Genomic DNA, 20,222 nt, shown 5'->3' on the forward strand with positions numbered 1-20,222 from the left:
ATATTGATGATTCAGTCCCCAGAGAACAGTCCTTGGTGAGGAAAAAGGTCAAAAATCAATATTGCTGTTTTTCCATCAAGAGTTTCAAGGTGCAACATAACCTAAATATTTTTCATGGCAGTTGCATTGTTAAAGAATTTTTTTGAGGTTTCAACATTATGAATTAAATCTGAGAAGCATAGAAGATCTTCTCTGAAACAACGACTCAAATCCTCGCTACATGGCCTAAATTCCCTGGGTCATTCATTAAAAAAAAAAAAATAAATCACTTCACAACAACTAAAGATATAGAATCACAACCAAAACACACAGGCTTCTGAATGATGCTGCACGCTCTTTTCTACACGTGTTATCTACCCAGAACCTGAATTTAAATGAGAGCCTGCCACGTTATTTCAGTCTGGGCATTATTCCAAGAGATCCTCGCTGCGGACTGTAGCGCGATGACGTAGTGGATGTCTTTTACTACGTCACGGACATCCATTATGTAGTGGATTAAATCTATGTTTTAATGGATCAAAACATTTGGAGCCGTGATATACTGGATGTTTTAATGCAAACATTTTATTCAGCGTGTGCAGTATGAAGCGTTATGTGTAGTCTAAATAAAAAGTGAGAGAGTGCAATAATATTTCCTTAAACTTTATATATATATATATATATATATATATATATAGTAGCAGTGGAGTAGCCAAGGGTGGGCCTGGGCCCACATCGAATATTAAAGATTATTCTTTAATTAAAATATATTTATAAAATAGTATAAAAATGCATAAATTCTGATTTCTGAAAGTGTTAAAGAAATTTCTGAATGTGCCACTTCCCTGTTGTTAATGAAAACTAGGTTTAAAAAAATGTTGGCGAAAACTTGACCCATCCATTTTTATTGAGGCCCACCCAAAAGTAATTTTCAGGCTACGCCCTTGATTAGTATTATAGTATAGCATACTAATAACTTTGAGCACCAGGGATTTTAGACTTCTAAAGAATATGAGAGGTTTCTGAGCATTTGAAGTGAATTTGTTTGGTATGGATGATGACTAATATACAGTTGAAGTCAGAAGTTTACATACACCTTAGCCAAACACATTTAAACTCAGTTTTTCACAATTCCTGACATTTAATCGTAGAAAACATTCCCTGTCTTAGGTCAGTTAGGATCACTACTTTATTTTAAGAATGTGAAATGACAGAATAATAGTAGAGAGAATGATTTACTTCAGCTTTTCTTTCTTTCATCACATTCCCAGTGGGTCAGAAGTTTACATACACTTTGTTAGTATTTAGTAGCATTGCCTTTAAATTGTTTAACTTAGTTCAAACGTTTTGGGTAGCCTTCCACAAACTTCTCACAATAAGTTGCTGGAATTTTGGCCCATTCTTCTAGACAGAACTAGTGTAACTGAGTCCGGTTTTTAGGCCTCCTTGCTCGTACACACTTTTTCAGTTCTGCCCACACATTTTCAATCAGATTGAGGTCAGGGCTTTGTGATGGCCACTCCAATACCTTGACTTTGTTGTCCTTAAGCCATTTTGCCACAACTTTGGAGGTATGCTTGGGGTCACTGTCCATTTGGAAGACCCATTTACAATGGAGTTTTCTTCACGGCTGATGTCTTGAGATGTTGCTTCAGTATATCCACATAATTTTCCTTCCTCATGATGCCATCTATTTTATGATGTGCACCAGTCCCTCCTGCAGCAAAGCACCCCCACAACATGATGCAGCCTCCCCCATGCATCACGGTTGGGATGGTGTTCTTTGGCTTGCAAGACTCACCCTTTTTCCTCCAAACATAACGATGTTCATTATTGCCAAATAGTTCAATTTTTGTTTCATCAGACCAGAGGACATTTCTCCAAAAAGCAAGATCTTTGTCCCCATGTGCACTTGCGAACTGTAGTCTGGCTTTTTTATGGTGGTTTTGGAACAGTGTCTTCTTCCTTGCTGAGCAGATTTTCAGGTTATGTTGATATAGGACTCATTTTACTGTGGATATAGATACTTTCTACCTGTTTCCTCCAGCATCTTCACAAGGTCCTTTGCTGTTGTTCTGGGATTGATTTGCACTTTCCTCACCAAACTATGTTCATCTTTAGAAGACAGAATGCGTCTCCTTCCATGAGCAGTATGATGGCTGCGTGGTCCCATGGTGTTTACACTTGCGTACTATTGTTTGTACAGATGAACGTGGTACCTTCAGGCATTTGTAAATTACTCCCAAGGATGAACCAGACTTGTGGAGGTCCACACATTTTTTTTCTGAGGTCTTGGCTGATTTATTTTGATTTTCCCATGATGTCAAGCAAAGAGTCACTGAGTTTGAAGGTAGGCCTTAAAATACATCCACAGGTACACCTCCAATTCGGTACACCTCCTATCAGAAGCTAATTGTCTAATTGTCTAAAGGCTTGACATCATTTTCTGGAATTTTCCAAGCTGCTTAATGGCACAGTTAACTTGGTGTAAACTTCTGACCCACTGGAATTGTGACATAGTAAATTAAAAGTGAAACAATCTGTTTGTAAACAATTCTTAGAAAGGGTTAAGTTTTGTCATGCACAAAATAGATGTCCTAAACGACTTGTTAAAACAATAGTTTGCTTATATTAAATCTGTGGAGTGGTTAAAAAATGAGTTTTAATGACTTCAGCCTAAGTGTATATAAACTTCTGACTTCAACTGTATGTTTTTTTATTTGTTTGATTATGTTTCGAGGACATACAGTGGTATTTCTTCTTTAATTTGATTTGGGATTAAAATCTTATTTTAGTGTAACATGTCTTATACTCTGTCACATATATCACAGAGGGACAGAGAAATATAGGCTATAGCCTTTATTTGATTCATACATTAATGATGATTACATGCCAAGGACTGCTTCAACATCTCTATAAAACAAAAGAATAATAATTATACAGTTAGGCTACAGATAGATAGGCTATTTTCAGTCTCTAAACCTTACATTTTGGACAGCAAAACATAAAGGACAAATAAAAAATGTGTAGGCTAGTAGATTTTTTCCCCAAAACGAAATTATGTGGAACACATATATTATTATATAATATGACTTAAGATGACAAGAATAAAAAGTATCTTTATGTATCCTGCTATGGTCGATTAAGGTACGGCACAAGTAGAGCAATTTGTGGAGATAAAGTACAAAACAATGCAGGTATCCAGTCTTTAAAATAAACACTAAACTTTGAAGCTGCCAAAGAGAAAATAACATTTGTTACGGTATATGGATACATTTATACATTAAAGCTTATGCAGACACAGATCTACCGGCAGTAGTTAAACTACTCACTTTTAGTTATCCACTAGGTTAATATAACCTGTCAAACAAAATTCCGTATAGGCTATATGCCGTTCTGACAACATTAAATTACATAATATTTAAAAGAGAATCATATATAATTTGTAGCTGTGGGCGTGCACATGAAAAACATCCAGTACGTCCCGGAAATTGTCGCTACGTCATCACGCTACAATTTAGTGTCTGTATAGTCATCACAGTGGTAAACATGTAGCAATAAGGTCATAAGAATTGCTCTTTGTTCTATTTCATTTCCTGCTGCAAGATTTTTTTGGTCTTCATTATTTGGCAATATTTACTGGGATAAAGCATGGAAAATACAAAATAAATTTTGTAACAACAACAAAATTAAGAAGTATCTTACAGGATATTGCATAGGATTTATCCAGCTAAGCATATTTTGGAAAGATTTAAGCTTAAAATTTCATATACCTGTGAATTTTGTGGACTGAAAAAAGAAACAATTCTGCATTTGTTTTAACATTGTGTTTACTCAAGAGTATTTTGGAAGGATTTAGAAACTTATATTAATAGAAAACTGGGTTGTGTAATAGAAATGTATGTATTTGATGGAATTTTTAACTTTCAAAATAACACATTGGAATGTAAACAGCAATAAATTCTGCAGTTATTTATTTTATTAGGAAAATATCATATACACAAGAAGAAATGGACGCTTTGTAAACCCAATTTTTTATTATTTTTGTTTATTATTTATTTTTTTATAAATGATTTTAAATCATATATAACCCTTTTGGAACAAGCCAAAAATCAAAAAGCACTAAAAACATGTAATGTTTTTTATTAATTTTATGTAAAAAATAAAATAAAATAAAAAAATATTCATTCTGGCAACTTTTATGTTATAAATGATGTGACTATGTGTAATACCTCTTGGTCTTGTGGCATTGAAAAAAAAAAAAAAGGTCATCACCGTTGGTCTTTTCGAATGTGTGAACTCTTCTCCTGTTCAAGCAGCATTCAGGAATTATATCAGCAACGGCCAAGTCCGATGCAAAGCTTCTTGTCTGCCCTCTGGCGTCTGTAAAATATAACTAAATTGCTGGATATACAAAAAGACAAGTGGGTTGTAGATGGTCTTTCCTTTCTGAGTTTCTTTAGTTGTATATTATATATTTATAAATGATATTGTACATTAAATAATTGCATATATAAAAACAAAATTATAATAACTATATAATTTACTGAAGATCTTTAAACTTTTGCAAGCCAAACAGAATTACTCAATAGTAGATTACAACCAAGTTCACACTTTACAAAATACATAATACCTTACCAATGTAAATTATTTTTATTACATAAAGTTCTACAAGACTGAATAAAATGTTCAAAGTCTAAAAGGAACATTTGCAACTTTTGATCTTCCTTTGCTAGATATACAGTAGATCAGATCAAATTGCAATATAGTAGTACAAACAAAATACTGTTCTACAAGTATAAATTAATTAATATAAATAAATTAATAAATAAACAGAGGCACAATTAAGCAATATTTGCCCACTGACGTCTCTTTTTCGCACATTACATGAAGAGAGAACAGATAGATCTGCATTTGAGAAATACAGGAAAAAGTGGGAAAAGACCAAGAATCAAAGTAAAAACAGATATAATTTATAATGCATGAAAATAAGTTATATAAAAATAATAATTAAAATGAAAATAAATAATAAATAATCAATCAGAAACAAAAACAAGGTCATAAAACATTAAAAACTTGTTATTCTTGCCTTTTTTTATTTATTGCATATTATACAAACAACAGTTAGCCCTGCATTGGGGAAAAAACAGAGAGAGAGAGAGAGAGAGAGAGAGAGAGAGAGAGAGAGAGAGAGAGAGAGAGAAAGAGAAATATGTATGTCCTTATCATTTACTGTACAGTAATTAAAAAATAAGTATAAAAGTATAAACATTAACATGAAATTAAATAACAAAACACAATTACAAAGAAAAACAAGGTCAAAATCCTTCAGAAATGTGCTAGTGTTATTATTTATGAGTTATAGAGATTTTATCAGATTATATATTACAGTTAGAATATTGTGAAATGTGTTCTTATGAATAAAGTGTTTGCAATGTAAAACAAAAAATTTTAGAAAGATATCTTACAGTTATAACATTATTAAAATGATATAGGAAGACTAATAAAAACGTAAATCCTCCGGAAAGGATTGAATATTTTTTACACTCATAAAAATAATTTTGATATTCTTGCCATCATTTCTGTTTACCGACGTAATTTTTTATTTTATTTTATTTTTAAATTTTTTTTACCGACGTCAGACTCCGCGTCTGGTAATGTGATGACGTAATATATATGCGACCGCTCCACAAGTTAAGGTTTTCAGTGAATTTGTGCTACCTTTCATTTTTTTAAATTCATTAGAAAATTACACGAGAAGTCACTTTCTTGTGTATTATTACTGACATGAATAGCCGGTTGCAGGAAATACGGGAAAGGCAGAAGCTCAGACGGCAGCTTCTTGCACAACAGGTGAACAAATGCTACATTTAAGCTTGCCTCGTTAAGCCCGTGTTAGCAAACATTGCCACTCTAACACTGGCATTCTGTTTATAAGTGTAGATGGTGGGTTTTGCGCAATGTGGTTTTATGTTTTTGTTTTGCAGCTCGGGGCAGAGAGTCCCGACAGCATCGGCGCTGTTCTCAACAGCAAAGATGAACAAAAAGAGATCGAGGAGACCAGAGAAACATGCAGGTGTGTTTTTAACGTGTGCCCGTTTGTAACAATACACTTGGGTAGTTGCGTAAGAATGAACAATTGAATTGCCCGCAAATTGAGCAAAAACAGTGAAACAAGCTACACTGGAGGCCAAAAGTTTGGAATAATGTAAAGATTTTGCTCTTATGGTAAGAAATTGGTACTTTTATTCACCAAAGTGGCATTCAACTGATCACAATGTATAGTCAGGACATTAATAACGTGAAAAATTACTATTACAATTTGAAAAAAATGTTCAGAACTTCTTAAACTACTTCAAAGAGTTCTCATCAAAAAATCCTCCACGTGCAGCAATGCCAGCTTTACAGATCTTTGGCATTCTAGCTGTCAGTTTGTCCAGATACTCAGGTGACATTTCACCCCACACTTCCTGTAGCACTTGCCATAGATGTGGCTGTCCTGTCGGGCACTTCTCACGCACCTTACAGTCTAGCTGATCCCACAAAAGCTCAATGGGGTTAAGATCCAGAACACTCTTTTCCAATTATCTGTTGACCAATGTCTGTGTTTCTTTGCCCACTCGAACCTTTTCTTTTTCTGTTTCAAAAGTGGCTTTTTCTTTGCAATTCTTCCCATAAGGCCTGCACCCCTGAGTCTTCTCTTTACTGTTGTACATGAAACTGGTGTTGAGCGGGTAGAATTCAATGAAGCTGTCAGCTGAGGACATGTGAGGCATCTATTTCTCAAACTAGAGACTCTGATATACTTATCCTCTTGTTTAGTTGTACATCTGGCCTTCCACATCTCTTTCTGTTCTTGTTAGAGCCAGTTGTCCTTTGTCTTTGAAGACTGTAGTGTACACCTTTGTATGAAATCTTCAGTTTTTTGGCAATTTCAAGCATTGTATAGCCTTCATTCCTCAAAACAATGATTGACTGATGAGTTTCTAGAGAAAGCTGTTTCTTTTTTTGCCATTTTTGACCTAATATTGACCTTAAGACATGCCAGTCTATTGCATACTGTGGCAACTCAAAAACAAACACAAAGACAATGTTAATCTTCATTTAATGAACCAAATAGCTTTAAACTGTGTTTGATATAATGGCAAGTGAGTTTCTATGATCAATTTAGCATGATTACTCAAGGATAAGGTGTTGGAGTGATGGCTGCTGGAAATGGGGCCTGTCTAGATTTGATCAAAAATGACTTTTTTCAAATAGTGATGGTGCTGTTTTTTACATCAGTAATGTCCTGACTATACTTTGTGATCAGTTGAATGCCACTTTGGTGAATTAAATTACCAATTTCCTTCCGAAACAGCAAAATCTGTACATTATTCCAAACTTTTGGCCACCAGTGTATATGATGGAGTTACCTTCATAACAAATCGGAACAGAGTGATAATATTTTCTGATAGGGTCAGTCATCCTTTGCTCTGTGTTATGGTACTGTAGGGCATCATTTCACACATCAGTCCCCTGTGCTAAAAGAAAGGGCCAAAATGAGGATGAGGATCCAGAGGAGGACGTGGTGGAGCAAAGGGTGAGTGAGAGCTAAATTAATTTAGATTAGATCAGGTAAGGACTGTACCCAACTGATCTTGGATCCGTTGCGTGGTGTTACAGGAAGATGTCGAGCCCCAGCAGCTGGAGGAGAGCGGGCCGTATGAAGAGGTGTACAAAGACTCCAGCACTTTCCTAAAGGTATTGTTAAACACAGTCAGATTTAATTTACACAACACATAGTAAGATCGGTCTTCAAGCAAAACTTTAAGTTATGTTGGCGAGTCAACATGTGATGGATATTTAGGTTAAAATGCTAATTATATCACGGACACAAACAAAAAAGGACATTTTGATTGATATTGCCAGAACAGAAGTGTGAACTGAAAGCGTATTATTACTTTTACTAGGTCATTTACAGTCAACTTACTATTGACTGATGACATTAGACACCAGTTTACCTTCCCCAATTTTGCATCCTTTGCTTTGCTAGCAAACTGCCCCTTTTCAACAGAAGCATGCCATCTAGTTTTGCTCTCTTCTTGAACCACAACTCACTATGGTCCCTCGCTGTTGTTGTTCCCTCCTTCTCCCACGATATGCTTTACAAGTGCTCAATGCTAAATGTGGCCATAGGAATTTAAGTCTTGCCTTACAGTTAAAGCAACCAATTACCTTTTTAATAGAGACTTTGTCTCTTTGGTTACTTGAGAACACACACATTATTATTTTTATTATTATATATATATTTTTTTAGCTGAAGCAATTTTTGATACCATTGTTGCTATGGTATCAACTTAGTAAATGATGGCTCGTAAACGTATAGTAGTTAGTAACATAATATTAATCTTTTAATCTTTCAAATAGATAGATGCTGTTCTTGCATGACTAAAAATAGCTGCTTGGAGGCAGCTATATATTATGTGTATTCAATGTGTTGTGTTGCAATGAACTGCATGTAATATTAATTATGTAATCAGAGTACAAAATTCAAAGTGTAATCAGATTGAATTACATTTTTAAATGTGTAACAGTTACCTGTTACAGTTATTACATTTGCCTTGTTATGGATTACATGATTGTATATGCATTACGTAACCTAAGATATTGGAGTTTGATTTCAAGTTTACTAATGTTTAAAGGGATAGTTCACCCAAAAATGAAAATTCTCTCATCATTTACTCACCCGTATGCAATCCCAGATGTGTGACTTACTTTCTTCACCAGAACGCAAATTAAGATTTTTAGAAGAATATCTCAGCTCTGTAGGTCTATACAATGCAGGTGAATGGGTGCCAACATTTTGAAGCTCCAAAAAATCAAAGCATAAAAGTAATCCATATGACTCCAGAGGTTAAATCCATGTCTCCAAAAGTGGTTTGATTGGTGTGGGTGAGAAACAGATCAATATTTAAGTCAATTTTTACTCTAAATTCTCCTCCCTGCTCAGTCAGGCTGCACTTTCACATTCTTCTCCTCCTGTTTTTGGTGATTCATATTATTCATGCATATCGCCCCCTAATGGGCAGGGAGAAGAATTTCAAGCAAAAATGGACTTAAATATTGATCTATTTCTCACCCACACCTATCATGTCACTTCTGAAGACATGGATTTAACCACTGGAGTCATATGGATTACTTTTATGCTGCCTTTATGTGATTTTTGTAGTGTCAAAATGTTGGCACCCATTCACTTGCATTGTATGGACCTACAGAGCTGAAATATTTTTCTAAAAATCTTAATTTGTGTTCTGCAGAAGAAAGAAAGTCACACACATCTGGGATGGCATGAGGGTGAGTAAATGATTAGAGCATTTTCATTTTTTGCATGAATTAACCCTTTAATCAAGGTAAACATGCAAATTGATACATTACTTAATACACATACAATTACTGTATCTTCTATCAAAACATGCAATGTAAACAGATTAGATTATCTTAAAGATTTTGATATTGATTACAATTTCAGTTGTGTCATTTGTTAAATTTAATTATAAGGAGTTCTCTCGCAGATAAAATTAAACGTGACAGTTCAGACAGAAAGCACTTTATGAGCATTATAATTTGAAATGAGTATAACGGTACTCATTCCAATACATATTTTTTGCCAAATGTAATTGCAAAAAGAAAGTTTTCCAACAGGTTTCCCAAACATTCAAATTCCCAAATTCACACCATTGGTTGAGCCAATGTCACTATGTTGGGCTGGGCGAATAGGCAATGAGCAGTGTTTTGATTGCACCCATGAATGACTTACTTTAATTGTCTCTGCACATTAAGATGGTACAGGATAAAAGTTTTTAACATTGAACAATTAAACACTTCCTTTATACTGTTGCTGTTGAAGCAACACCTTTAATCTCGGTTTTTAAGTCACAAGCTGTTTTTTATTATAATGATCAAGATATCATAACCTTTTTCTCTTACAGGGCACCCAGAGTCTTAATCCGCACAATGATTATTGCCAACACTTTGTGGACACGGGTCATAGACCTCAAAATTTTATCCGAGATGGAGGTAAATGGTCCTATCTCAATTGAATTTCCTACCTCACATCCCCCATCCATATGAAACAACTGTAGCCTGTTTGCTTTGCTGTGTTGTAGGTCTGGCTGACAGATTTGAGGAGTACCCCAAACAAAGAGAGCTCATCCGACTAAAAGATGAGCTCATCGCTGCCACCAACACCCCACCCATGTAAGAGAACCTGCCATGAGTTAATAGAAACAGCTGTCAATGTAAAATGTAACCGATTTTCTCAGATGCTGTAACCTGAAGACCTGTGTGATTTTATTGCACTTATTACTATATTTCACTTCCTCATTTTCTTCATTTATGCATGCTGTCATTAAAGATAAATTGGCACATATCAAATACTAAGAAATTCATGTAAATTTTTCAATTCAGCTTTTCACTGAAATTCTGACATCATTTACGCACCCTTATGCGGTCTCAAACTTATTTAACAAAGATGAGATTTTGAAAGAGATTTGATGTGTTTATATCCATACACTGCCCCAGGGCGTGCTGAGTGACTCCAGCCAGGTCTCCTAAGCAACCAAATTGGCCCGGTTGCTAGGGAGGGTAGAGTCACACGGGGTAACCTCCTCGTGATCGCTATAATGTGGTTCTCGCTCTCAATGGGGCGCGTGGTGAGTTGTGCATGGATACTGAGATTCGATGGATGGCGTGAAGCCTCCACACGCAATATATCTCCGCTCATCAAGCCATGTGATAAGATGCGTGGATTGATGGTCTCAGACGCAGAGGCAACCCGGATTGAGGTGAGTCACTACGCCACCATGAGGACTTAGAGCACATTGGGAACTGGGCATTCCAAATTGGGAGAAAAAGGGGATAAAATCCCCCCCAAATTTTTTTAAAATCCATACACTGCATGTCAATGGGGTCCAAAACTGTAAAGCTCCAAAAAGGACATACATTTAGCATAAAAGTAATCCATACAAATGAAGTGGTTTAATCCATATGTTCTGAAGCAATTCTTCTTCGCACTTGACGCATGCACAGAGCGTATATACAGCATGAAATTGTAATGAAGCTTTTCTCATGAACACACCAAGGAGACTGCTAATGTCAAGATTTGTAGTGAATAAGAATTTAAATTTCAGATTGTATCTAACCCAAAATTGATCGTATTGCTTTAGAAGACATGGATTAAACCACTCGAGTTGTATTGATTACTTTAATGCTGCCTTTATGTACTTTTTGGAGCTTGAAATTTTTGGACCCCATTGACTTGCATTGTATGGACATAAACACATCAGATCTCCTTCAAAATATCTTTGTTGGAGTTCCACGGAAGAAAGAAAATCAAACGAGTTTGAGATGGCATAAGGGTGAGTAAATGAAGAGGGAATTATCATTTTGGGGTGAACTAATCCTTTAAAATAGAAAAATACAAAATAGAAGCCTTTCCACTTTGTGTGTAGGCTATTTAAGAATATTTTACATGTTTGTGTTGTCAGGTATCTTCAAGCAGATCTGGACAACTTTGATCTGAGAGATCTGAACTGTAAATTTGATGCAATTCTGATAGAGCCTCCATTAGAGGAGTATTACAGAGAGTCAGGCATAATTGCCAATGAACGCTTCTGGACCTGGGACGATGTGAGTCGCTGCCAATGTCTTTCAAATTCATGTCCACATGTGTGGACTGGCAAACATTTCAGAAAGTTGTGTTATTTAGGCTCTTGGCAAATGCATTCTCACTGGTGTGCCATTTTTTAAAATTAAAATAATAAAAATATTTTTTAATATGATTTTGTGTCTGGTATAGATCATGAAGCTGGATATAGAGGAAATCTCTTCTATCCGCTCTTTTGTTTTCCTGTGGTGTGGATCAGGAGAAGGCCTTGATCTAGGCAGAATGGTACACAAACTCACAACCATACACACAGAGAAAAAGCCTGGCATCTTGTATAAATGCTTACTGTGCCTGTTGTGTCTGTTGCTCATATCACGTCCCCTAATCATAATCATAGGCTTGACAAACACTGTGATTCTGCCTATCTGTGATCTCAAGAAAATTAAAAAAAACATTTTTCATTTGAAGTAATACTAGTGTAATACTCTGATGTATACTGGTTTAGTACTGTGAGACAGATCATGCCCAACATAGATGTGCAACTCTTATCTTTAGGTAAGTCTCAGTTAGTGTCATGTGTCTCCTCAACCAGTGTCTGAGGAAGTGGGGCTTCAGGCGATGTGAAGATATTTGTTGGATCAAGACCAACAAAAACAACCCTGGCAAGACCAAAACGCTGGATCCTAAAGCAGTGTTCCAAAGAACCAAGGTAAAAGACACTGTCACGCCACACAATATAGCTTAATATGTACACGACCGGTCAAAAGTTGACTGAAATGTTTCTCATGATCATAAAAATCTTTTGATCTGAAGGCGTATGCTTAAATGTTTGAAATTAGTTTTGTAGACAAAAGTATAATTGTGCCACCATATTAATTTATTTCATTACAAAACTAAAATTTAATAAAAAATAAAAGTTTTTGAAATTGATGACATGGACCAAATAATAAAGAAAAGCAGCCAATAAGTGCCCAACATAGATGGGAACTCCTTCAATACTGTTTAAAAAGCATCCCAGGGTGATACCTCAAGAAGTTGTTTGAGAAAATGTCAAGAGTACATGTCTGCAAATTCTAAACAAAGGGTGACTACTTTGAAAATGCTAAAATATAACACAGTTTTGATTTATTTTGGATTTTGTTTAGTCACAACATAATTCCCATAGTTTCATTTATGTTATTCCATAGTTTTGATGACTTTACTGTTATTCTAAAATGTGAAGAAAAAAAATTATACTAAAGAATAAGTGTTTCAAAACTTTTGACCAGTAGTTTATATACACCGATCAGCCACAACATTAAAACCACCTGCCTGATATTGTGTAGGTCCCCCTCGTGCCGCCAAAACAGCGCCAACCCACATCTCAGAATAGCATTCTGAGATTATATTCTTCTCACCACAATTGTACAGAGTGGTTATCTGAGTTACCGTAGACTTTGTCAGTTTGAACCAGTCTGGCCATTCTCTGTTGACCTCTCTCATCAACAAGGCGTTTCTGTCCACAGAACCGCCGCTCACTGAATGTTTTTTGTTTCTGGCATCATTCGGAGTAAATTCTAGAGACAAGTCTCTAGAATTCTCAAACCAGTCCATCTGGCACCAACAATCATGCCATGGTTAAATCACTGAGATCACATTTTTTCCCCATTCTAATGGTTGTTGTGAACATTAACTGAAGCTCCTGACCCGTATCTGCATGATTTTATGCACTGCTGCCACATGATTGGCTGATTAGATAATCGCATGGATGATTGTTGGTGCCAGATGGGCTGGTTTGAGTATTTCTGTAACTGCTGATCTCCTGGGATTTTCATGCACAACAGTCTCTAGAATTTAATCAGAGTGACGCCAGAAACAAATGCCTTGTTGATGAGAGAGGTCAACAGAGAATGGTCAGACTGGTTCGAACTGAAAAAGTCTATGGTAACTCAGATAACCGCTCTGTACAATTGTGGCGAGAAGAATATAATCTCAGAATGCTATTCTGAGATGTGGGTTGGCGCTGTTTTGGCGGCACGAGGGGGACCTACACAATATTAGGCAGGTGGTTTTAATGTTGTGGCTGATTGGTGTATAATCATGATATTTGTGTATTTCCTCTGTAAGAGTGGGTAAAAATATAGATTTTTTTTGATGCGTTACAATCTTCATTTGAACAATCTCGATCCTTAAATCCCAAGATTGATCTTTTACTCCATGCGCAACACTCTACTATGAGAGGAAATTACTCGCATTTGCAACCATATTTCACGCTATGCGACTAAAAGGTGTATATTTGTCAACTGGCTGGTAAATGTTCATATTTCACTCACCAGTAATTGTGTAGTATAGTGGTGGAGTATTCAGCAGCGAGATCCTTTCACTGCGTGTTGAGTGTAAAAGTTGTTCTGTGTTATCTGTGTCCAAAGACGAGATCCACGCGATCCATTTATCACTGAATAATGTCTCTTTTATTACACTTTCTGTTCTCTACACTACTCTAGTTGCTGATCAAAAACAACAAAAAAATAAACATTAATTCTAATCACACATAGCAGAGATGATGTAAAGCCATTCGAGTCTTTCTTGTTAAAGGGAAAGTTCACCCAAAAAGGAAAATTCTTATAATTTACTTACCCTCATGCCATCCCAGCATGATAGAAAAATATCTCAGCTCTGTAGGTCATACAAAGTTAGAGAATGGCGAACAGACCTTTTGTAGCTTCAAAATCACATAAAGGAAACATAGAAGTAATTTATAAGACTCTAGTGGTTAAATCCATATCTTCAGAAGCAATATAATAGAGAAACTGAACAATATTTAAGTTATTTTTTACTCTAAATCTCCACTTTAACTTCACATTCAGATGTGAAAGTGAAACTAAACTGGCACTACATAAGACTTTCAGATGTGAAAGTGAAAGCGGAGATTTAGAGTAAAAAAAGGACTTATCTGTTTTGATTGATCTGTTTCTCACCCACACCTATCATATCACTTCAGAAGATATGAATTTAACCACTGGAGTTGTTTTGATTACTTTTATGTTGCCTTTATGTGCTTTTTGGAGCGTCAAAGTTCTGGTCACCATTCACTTGCATCGTATGGACCTACAGAGCTGAGATATTCTTCTAAAAATCTTCGTTTCTGTTCTGCTGAAGAAAGTCATACACATTAGAGATGGCATGAAGGTGAGTAAATGATGACAAAATGTTCATTTTTGGGTGAACTATCCCTTTAACATGCTCTCATCTACAGACACTCTTTACAGAAATGCAGAAAACAGAAAGGACTGTACCTGTTTTAGAACGTGTTCAACAAATCAATGTAAATACTTGTAAATAGGACAAATTATGCAATTAAACAATAAAAAGTGTAACAAAAAATAATATATGAAATATAATATTTATTGGTCAATTGCATACATGTATTTGTTCATTTTTAAAAAGCCAAAATGTGACCAAAATGATGAAAAACGATAAAATGTAATTAGTAAAATTTATATTTTTCATAATGTACCTAGTTAGAAAGTCCCCTGTATAATTAATAGCATTAGATGGGAGAGAATTCCTTTCATATATAAGCAAAATGGACATTATAACTGAAATATACCAAAATGAATGGATATCGAATCGAAATCCGATATGAATCGGGAAGTCTGTATCAATACCCAGCCCTATTCCTCTGTATTTCCCATTCAGCCATTGTAGCCAAATAGATTCAAAATGTTTAATGTAAGAAGTTAAGTAAAACACTAGTTATACATAAGGCATGTTTTCCATGACATTTAATCATTTTCATCTAATATTCACCAATAAAACAACATTTGTAAAATGACACGTGGGGACTTCTGTGAATATTGTGGAGTGGTTATATAAACAAATAGTTGGATTAGATTTTTGAATTGTTTTGAATTAAACTGTTGACAGTTTGAATTAATTCATGGAATTGAATGAACTTTAACACCATTTTTGCCACTTATGTTTAAATCAGAGACCCTTTAAAAAACACTCCCTTAATCGCAAGTTGCAATAGGAGGGGTGTAATGCATTGACTTAATGGCCAGTAAAAAGCGTATTAAAATTATTGCGATATTCATAGTGTTGCTGAATTTTGTGTCGCCAACATAGTCATTGCAAATATGTCATGACTATTCAATATATTGCCCAGCACAAGTAGGCAAGCCATAAAAATATACTGCGACTAAGTAATGATTGTTTATTGTTCCCAGTTAGAAATGCAACCAGTATTCACAAACACATCTATTTTTGTGTGCACACACTCAGGAGCACTGTCTGATGGGCATCAAGGGCACAGTTAGACGCAGCACAGATGGCGATTTCATTCATGCTAATGTGGATATAGACCTGATCATTACAGAGGAGCCAGAGATGGGCAATATTGAGAAGCCAGTGGAGATTTTCCACATCATTGAACATTTCTGCATGGGCCGTCGACGGCTCCACCTGTTTGGCAGGGACAGCACCATCAGGCCAGGCAAGACACAGCACCATATTCACTATAATTTCTTTTAGAGTGACATACAGCATAAAATAAAGCACAATACTGAAGAGATGCTTTATCAAATATCATGTATTCTTAGGTTGGTTGACTGTGGGCCCCACACTGACCAATAGCAACTTCAACGCAGAAGCTTACTCCGCCCACTTTAGTGAGCCCAACTCTTACTTGTCTGGTTGTACTGAGGAAATCGAGAGACTTCGCCCCAAATCTCCAACTTCTAAAAGCAAGGCAGAGAGAGGTGGGGGGGCACCACGTGGAGGAAGGGGCGGTCCCTCCGTAGGAAGAGGAGATCGCGGTCGAGAGAGGAACCGACTAAACTTCCGTGGAGATCGAGGTGGATTCAGAGGCCGTGGAGGCCCACATCGTGGTTTCCCTCCTCGATAGTGCACAGCATGCCTTCTTTGCTGTGACAAGAAATGAAATGAAATCGGGATCTGATGTTTTTGTGCCTGAAATTCGAAAATGAGTTGTTGCCTTCCATTGGATTGGTGTTGTTTTGGTAGTGTATTGTAAAAGAGGTTATAAGCAGGAATCATTTTAAATGGCTGGCATGCAGACTCATTCCTTAATGATTTTTGTGTTAAGTCACTTGATTACTCATGTCAAATTAATTGTAAGAGTATTATTCAACCTCATGACTCATTAAACCCACATTTTATAATGAAAAACTGAAAGTATTATTTTGCATTTTTTTTTTTTGTTCTGGGTTCTCACAGTCACATAGGACCTGGAAATATCAGAGAATCTTTCAATCGTGTCGTTCAAGCCTGGAAAAGTCCTAGAAAAATAGTCCCTAGAAAAGATTTGTAGTTATGCTCTCTTCTAAAGTATGTCATCGGCAAGATATTGCTCTTAAAACTTGATTAAAATCTATAGTGCTGTCTAATTTGTGAGCGCATCGTTCCTTTGAGTCGGTTCTTTTTAAAGAATCGGTCAAAAAAATTGGTCTGAATGATAATTTAGTGAATTGGTCTGAATTTTAATTAACCAGTTATCACAAATGACTTCCAAAAGTCATGGAAATTCATTGGTCAAAAAGTGTGGGAACCCTGTTTATTACTATTTGTTTGTACATTTCCATGTTTTGTTTGGTTTGTCAAACATCTCGTATTAATATCAGATTTTCAGACTTCCTGTCTGTCCAGTGGTGGGCAGCAGAACTGATTTTTGTGATCATTGTTGTCAAAGAAGCTTATTGCTTGTAGTGTTAATGAAATGTAGAATTACTGTCTTTTGCAGTGAATAAAACCAGAGAGTATTTAGCAGAGATGGGCCACTTCTATTAAAATGAATGGGAGAAGTTGGAACGCCCAACCAAGGAGCTTTAAGCGCACAACAGATGTAGAAAGGAAGTCCCGCCTTACAGGTAAAAGAGCCAATCACCTTTTAGATACAGACATCGCCTGTCAATTATCTCGAGAATGTGTATTAGCTATACACATTGCGTTTTTAGCGTAATCTGAGGTAAAGAAGCACAATTTATGATACCAGCATTGTCAGATTTTACTGCTGATTTGAAATATGATCTTTGATCGTACTCTTGAGCGATCGTTTTTGAGATTTCGGTGTTCCTCCATTCAAGTAGATAGGAGCTGCACTGGCATGACTGGAAAAAGCCTCCCAGGAGCGTTCCAAAGATGGCCAACAGTGGACTGACTTGCTAGAAAGACTTTGATAAAAGTCAACATAATTTACCTCACAGGTACTTCATTTTTGCTGAGCACGGTTGGGCAACATTCAGAATTTTATAATTGGCTCGCTTTATAATTTATGAGTAAGAATTTGAATTGAATTCCCACAGGGTGTTGAATTGGAATGACAGGAAAATACATTTACTGATTTACAAGTGAAAGAAATTCAACACAGTCACAAATGATAGGAATTTCAATAGTCCAACAAAATAGGCAAGAACTTTTTAGGTGCTTTTGCTTTTAAGGTTCACATTTTATAAGTCTACTTCATAGTGTTTGGCTCCATTTTGAAGACTTTAGGGTAAATTCGAGAAATAGAAAAGATCATCATCCAGCAGCTTGCGAATGGCCTGGCAAAGATCGAACGATGTCAGCTTCCTGGAAAGTATTAGGTGTGGTGCCATCATTTCACTTTGTACCCAGGGGTAAAGTGGCCGCTGAAGCGAAGCTGAGTAAAGTCATCTTAAAGGGATAGTTCACCCAAAAATAAAAATTATGTCATCATGCCATCCCAAATGTGTATGACTTACTTTCTTCAGCAGAACAAAATTGACGATTTTTAGAAGAATATCTCAGCTCTGTAGATCTGTACAATGCAAATGGATGGTGATCAGCTCCAAAAAGCCCAGACAATCATAGTAAAAGTAATCCATATGACGCCAGTGGTTAAATACGATCGCTTTTGGTGAGAAACAGATCAATATTTAAGTACTTTTCACAATAATTTTACAGCGTACAGTTCTTTCATCATTGTGCGTGCTGCCCCAGTGGCTTTCACTTCATATGAAGTGTTTATATCCGTGTCTCCCGCTGAATGCATTTAAATGCGATCTACAATATCGAACAGTCTCAAGCCAAGGATCTTCAAAGATATTAGTCATTAATCTTACAGTTCATTCAAAATCTTTGTTTAAACACTGGCCCTCAAAGAGGCCCTTTTTGGGATTTTACCTTTCCTTTAGTGTGTAATATAGCTGTTTGTGCATGTAAAAGGTCTGCAAAGTTACAAAGTCCACGCCAAAGGGAGTTACTCTCTCCCACAGAAAACGCTGCTCCTGAACTGCCTGAAATGCCTGGTTTGCAGTCCAGCCATTACTTCCGTGACATAGCTACATCACTGTGTAATACATTTGCATAATGCTCAGGAATGCGCTGCTCAGGAAGCCTCAGGAGCTGAAACTCAGTTATGGTAAGAGCAGTTACATTTCTGACACACGCTCTAACCGGTTGACCAATCACAACAGACTGGGCCAGCTGACCAATCAGAGCAGACTGGGCTTTTCGGAAAGGGGGTCTTTAAAGAGACAGGAGCTAAAACAGAGCATTTCAGACAGGGTGAAAAGAGGTGCTGCAGCAATGTACAATATGAGAAAAATAATGTTTTTTTTTTTTGTTTGTTTTTTTACATTAAAGCATGTAAACCTATTCTAGCAGATGCCCAAAATAAAATTATGAACTTGTAAATGAGCATAATATGGGCTCTATAATACTTAGTTTACTAATTTTAAACCATGACTTGCACTGCACATAAATAATTAATATTGGCATTATATTCATGATGTTAGCCAGAGGGGAACTGGCCCCCACATTGAGCCTGGTTTCTCCCAAGGTTATTTTTCTCCATTAACCACCATCTTATGGAGTTTTGTGTTTCTTGCCACAGTCACCTTCAGCTTGCTCGCTGGGGTTCTGTTAAAGCATGATTTTCTGTAAAGCTGCTTTGAAACTAACTGTTGTAAAAAGCACTATACGAATAAAAATGACGTGACTTAATGTTTCACTCATTTTACTCTATCATTTTACTGCATTTGTCATTGTAAAGAACAAAAGCTCAGCATTAAGTGGGTAAAGCATGGCTTAAAGTTTTGTTTGAATATAACTTTGATTGTCTTAAAAAATAGCATTATGTTAGCAAACATTAAAATAGCAAATATGTTGTTTTATACCCCAAAAACCCTTTGGATGCGGTGACGGTGTTCAGCCTAGGAATTTCTTATAATTTACCAGTGGGTTTCATTTTTTTTTTTCATGTCTTGTGGGTTGCATCAAAACAGTAAGTGGGGTGTAGTTTGGACATTCCTGCTCTAGAAAATCAACTTTTTTAATTATCTAAAGAAAAATAATTTGTTCAAAGAACCTTATTATTGTCAGACTCTCATAACCAGATTTTTAAAAATGGTTTATTGTGCTATTATTGTCAATATTTGTTTCATGAAATAAATTGAATGGCTTTTCTATTTCATTTAGGTAACGCATTCACCAATTGTTCCTAAAGGCTAATTGTGCAAACTTTTTTCTTGTTATTTAGATTGGCAGGTTTCAACTCAAAGCATGAAATGTGACTGTCAAACTTGATGACAAGCCAGATATTTTTTAAATGAAAAACTATTAGTCTCAGCAGATA

The 20,222-nt window shown here is 36.0% G+C and overlaps 2 protein-coding genes across 3 annotated transcripts in view; one reads left to right on the forward strand and one right to left on the reverse strand.

The window, feature by feature from the left end:
- The window catches only part of LOC127445404 (neurotrypsin-like), a 57,730-nt gene extending 57,476 nt beyond the window's left edge, over positions 1-254 (reverse strand). Inside the window, exon 1 of the mRNA XM_051705456.1 lies at positions 1-254. This exon is cut by the window's left edge and continues 501 nt beyond it. The gene's annotated coding sequence lies outside the window, so the exon portion shown is untranslated.
- Positions 255-5,634: 5,380 nt separating this feature from the next.
- Positions 5,635-19,591, forward strand: LOC127445401 (N6-adenosine-methyltransferase non-catalytic subunit-like). 2 transcript variants are annotated; one of them, XR_007897985.1, is made up of 12 exons: positions 5,635-5,832; positions 5,967-6,055; positions 7,474-7,561; positions 7,645-7,722; positions 9,951-10,038; positions 10,128-10,218; positions 11,508-11,649; positions 11,819-11,911; positions 12,219-12,335; positions 15,890-16,100; positions 16,207-17,493; positions 17,713-19,591. XR_007897985.1 is itself a non-coding variant. In XM_051705451.1 (11 exons), exons 1-11 carry the CDS (start codon positions 5,767-5,769, stop codon positions 16,509-16,511), a joined length of 1,368 nt encoding a protein of 455 aa, XP_051561411.1. In that variant the 5' UTR covers positions 5,635-5,766; the 3' UTR covers positions 16,512-19,591. The 2 variants fall into 2 exon arrangements, 1 of the variants encoding a protein (XP_051561411.1); XM_051705451.1 differs by having other exon boundaries at positions 16,207-19,591.
- Positions 19,592-20,222: the final 631 nt, after the last annotated feature.

This window comes from Myxocyprinus asiaticus, chromosome 8 (genome assembly GCF_019703515.2).
Source record: "Myxocyprinus asiaticus isolate MX2 ecotype Aquarium Trade chromosome 8, UBuf_Myxa_2, whole genome shotgun sequence".
NCBI classification, from domain to species: Eukaryota; Metazoa; Chordata; class Actinopteri; order Cypriniformes; family Catostomidae; genus Myxocyprinus; species Myxocyprinus asiaticus.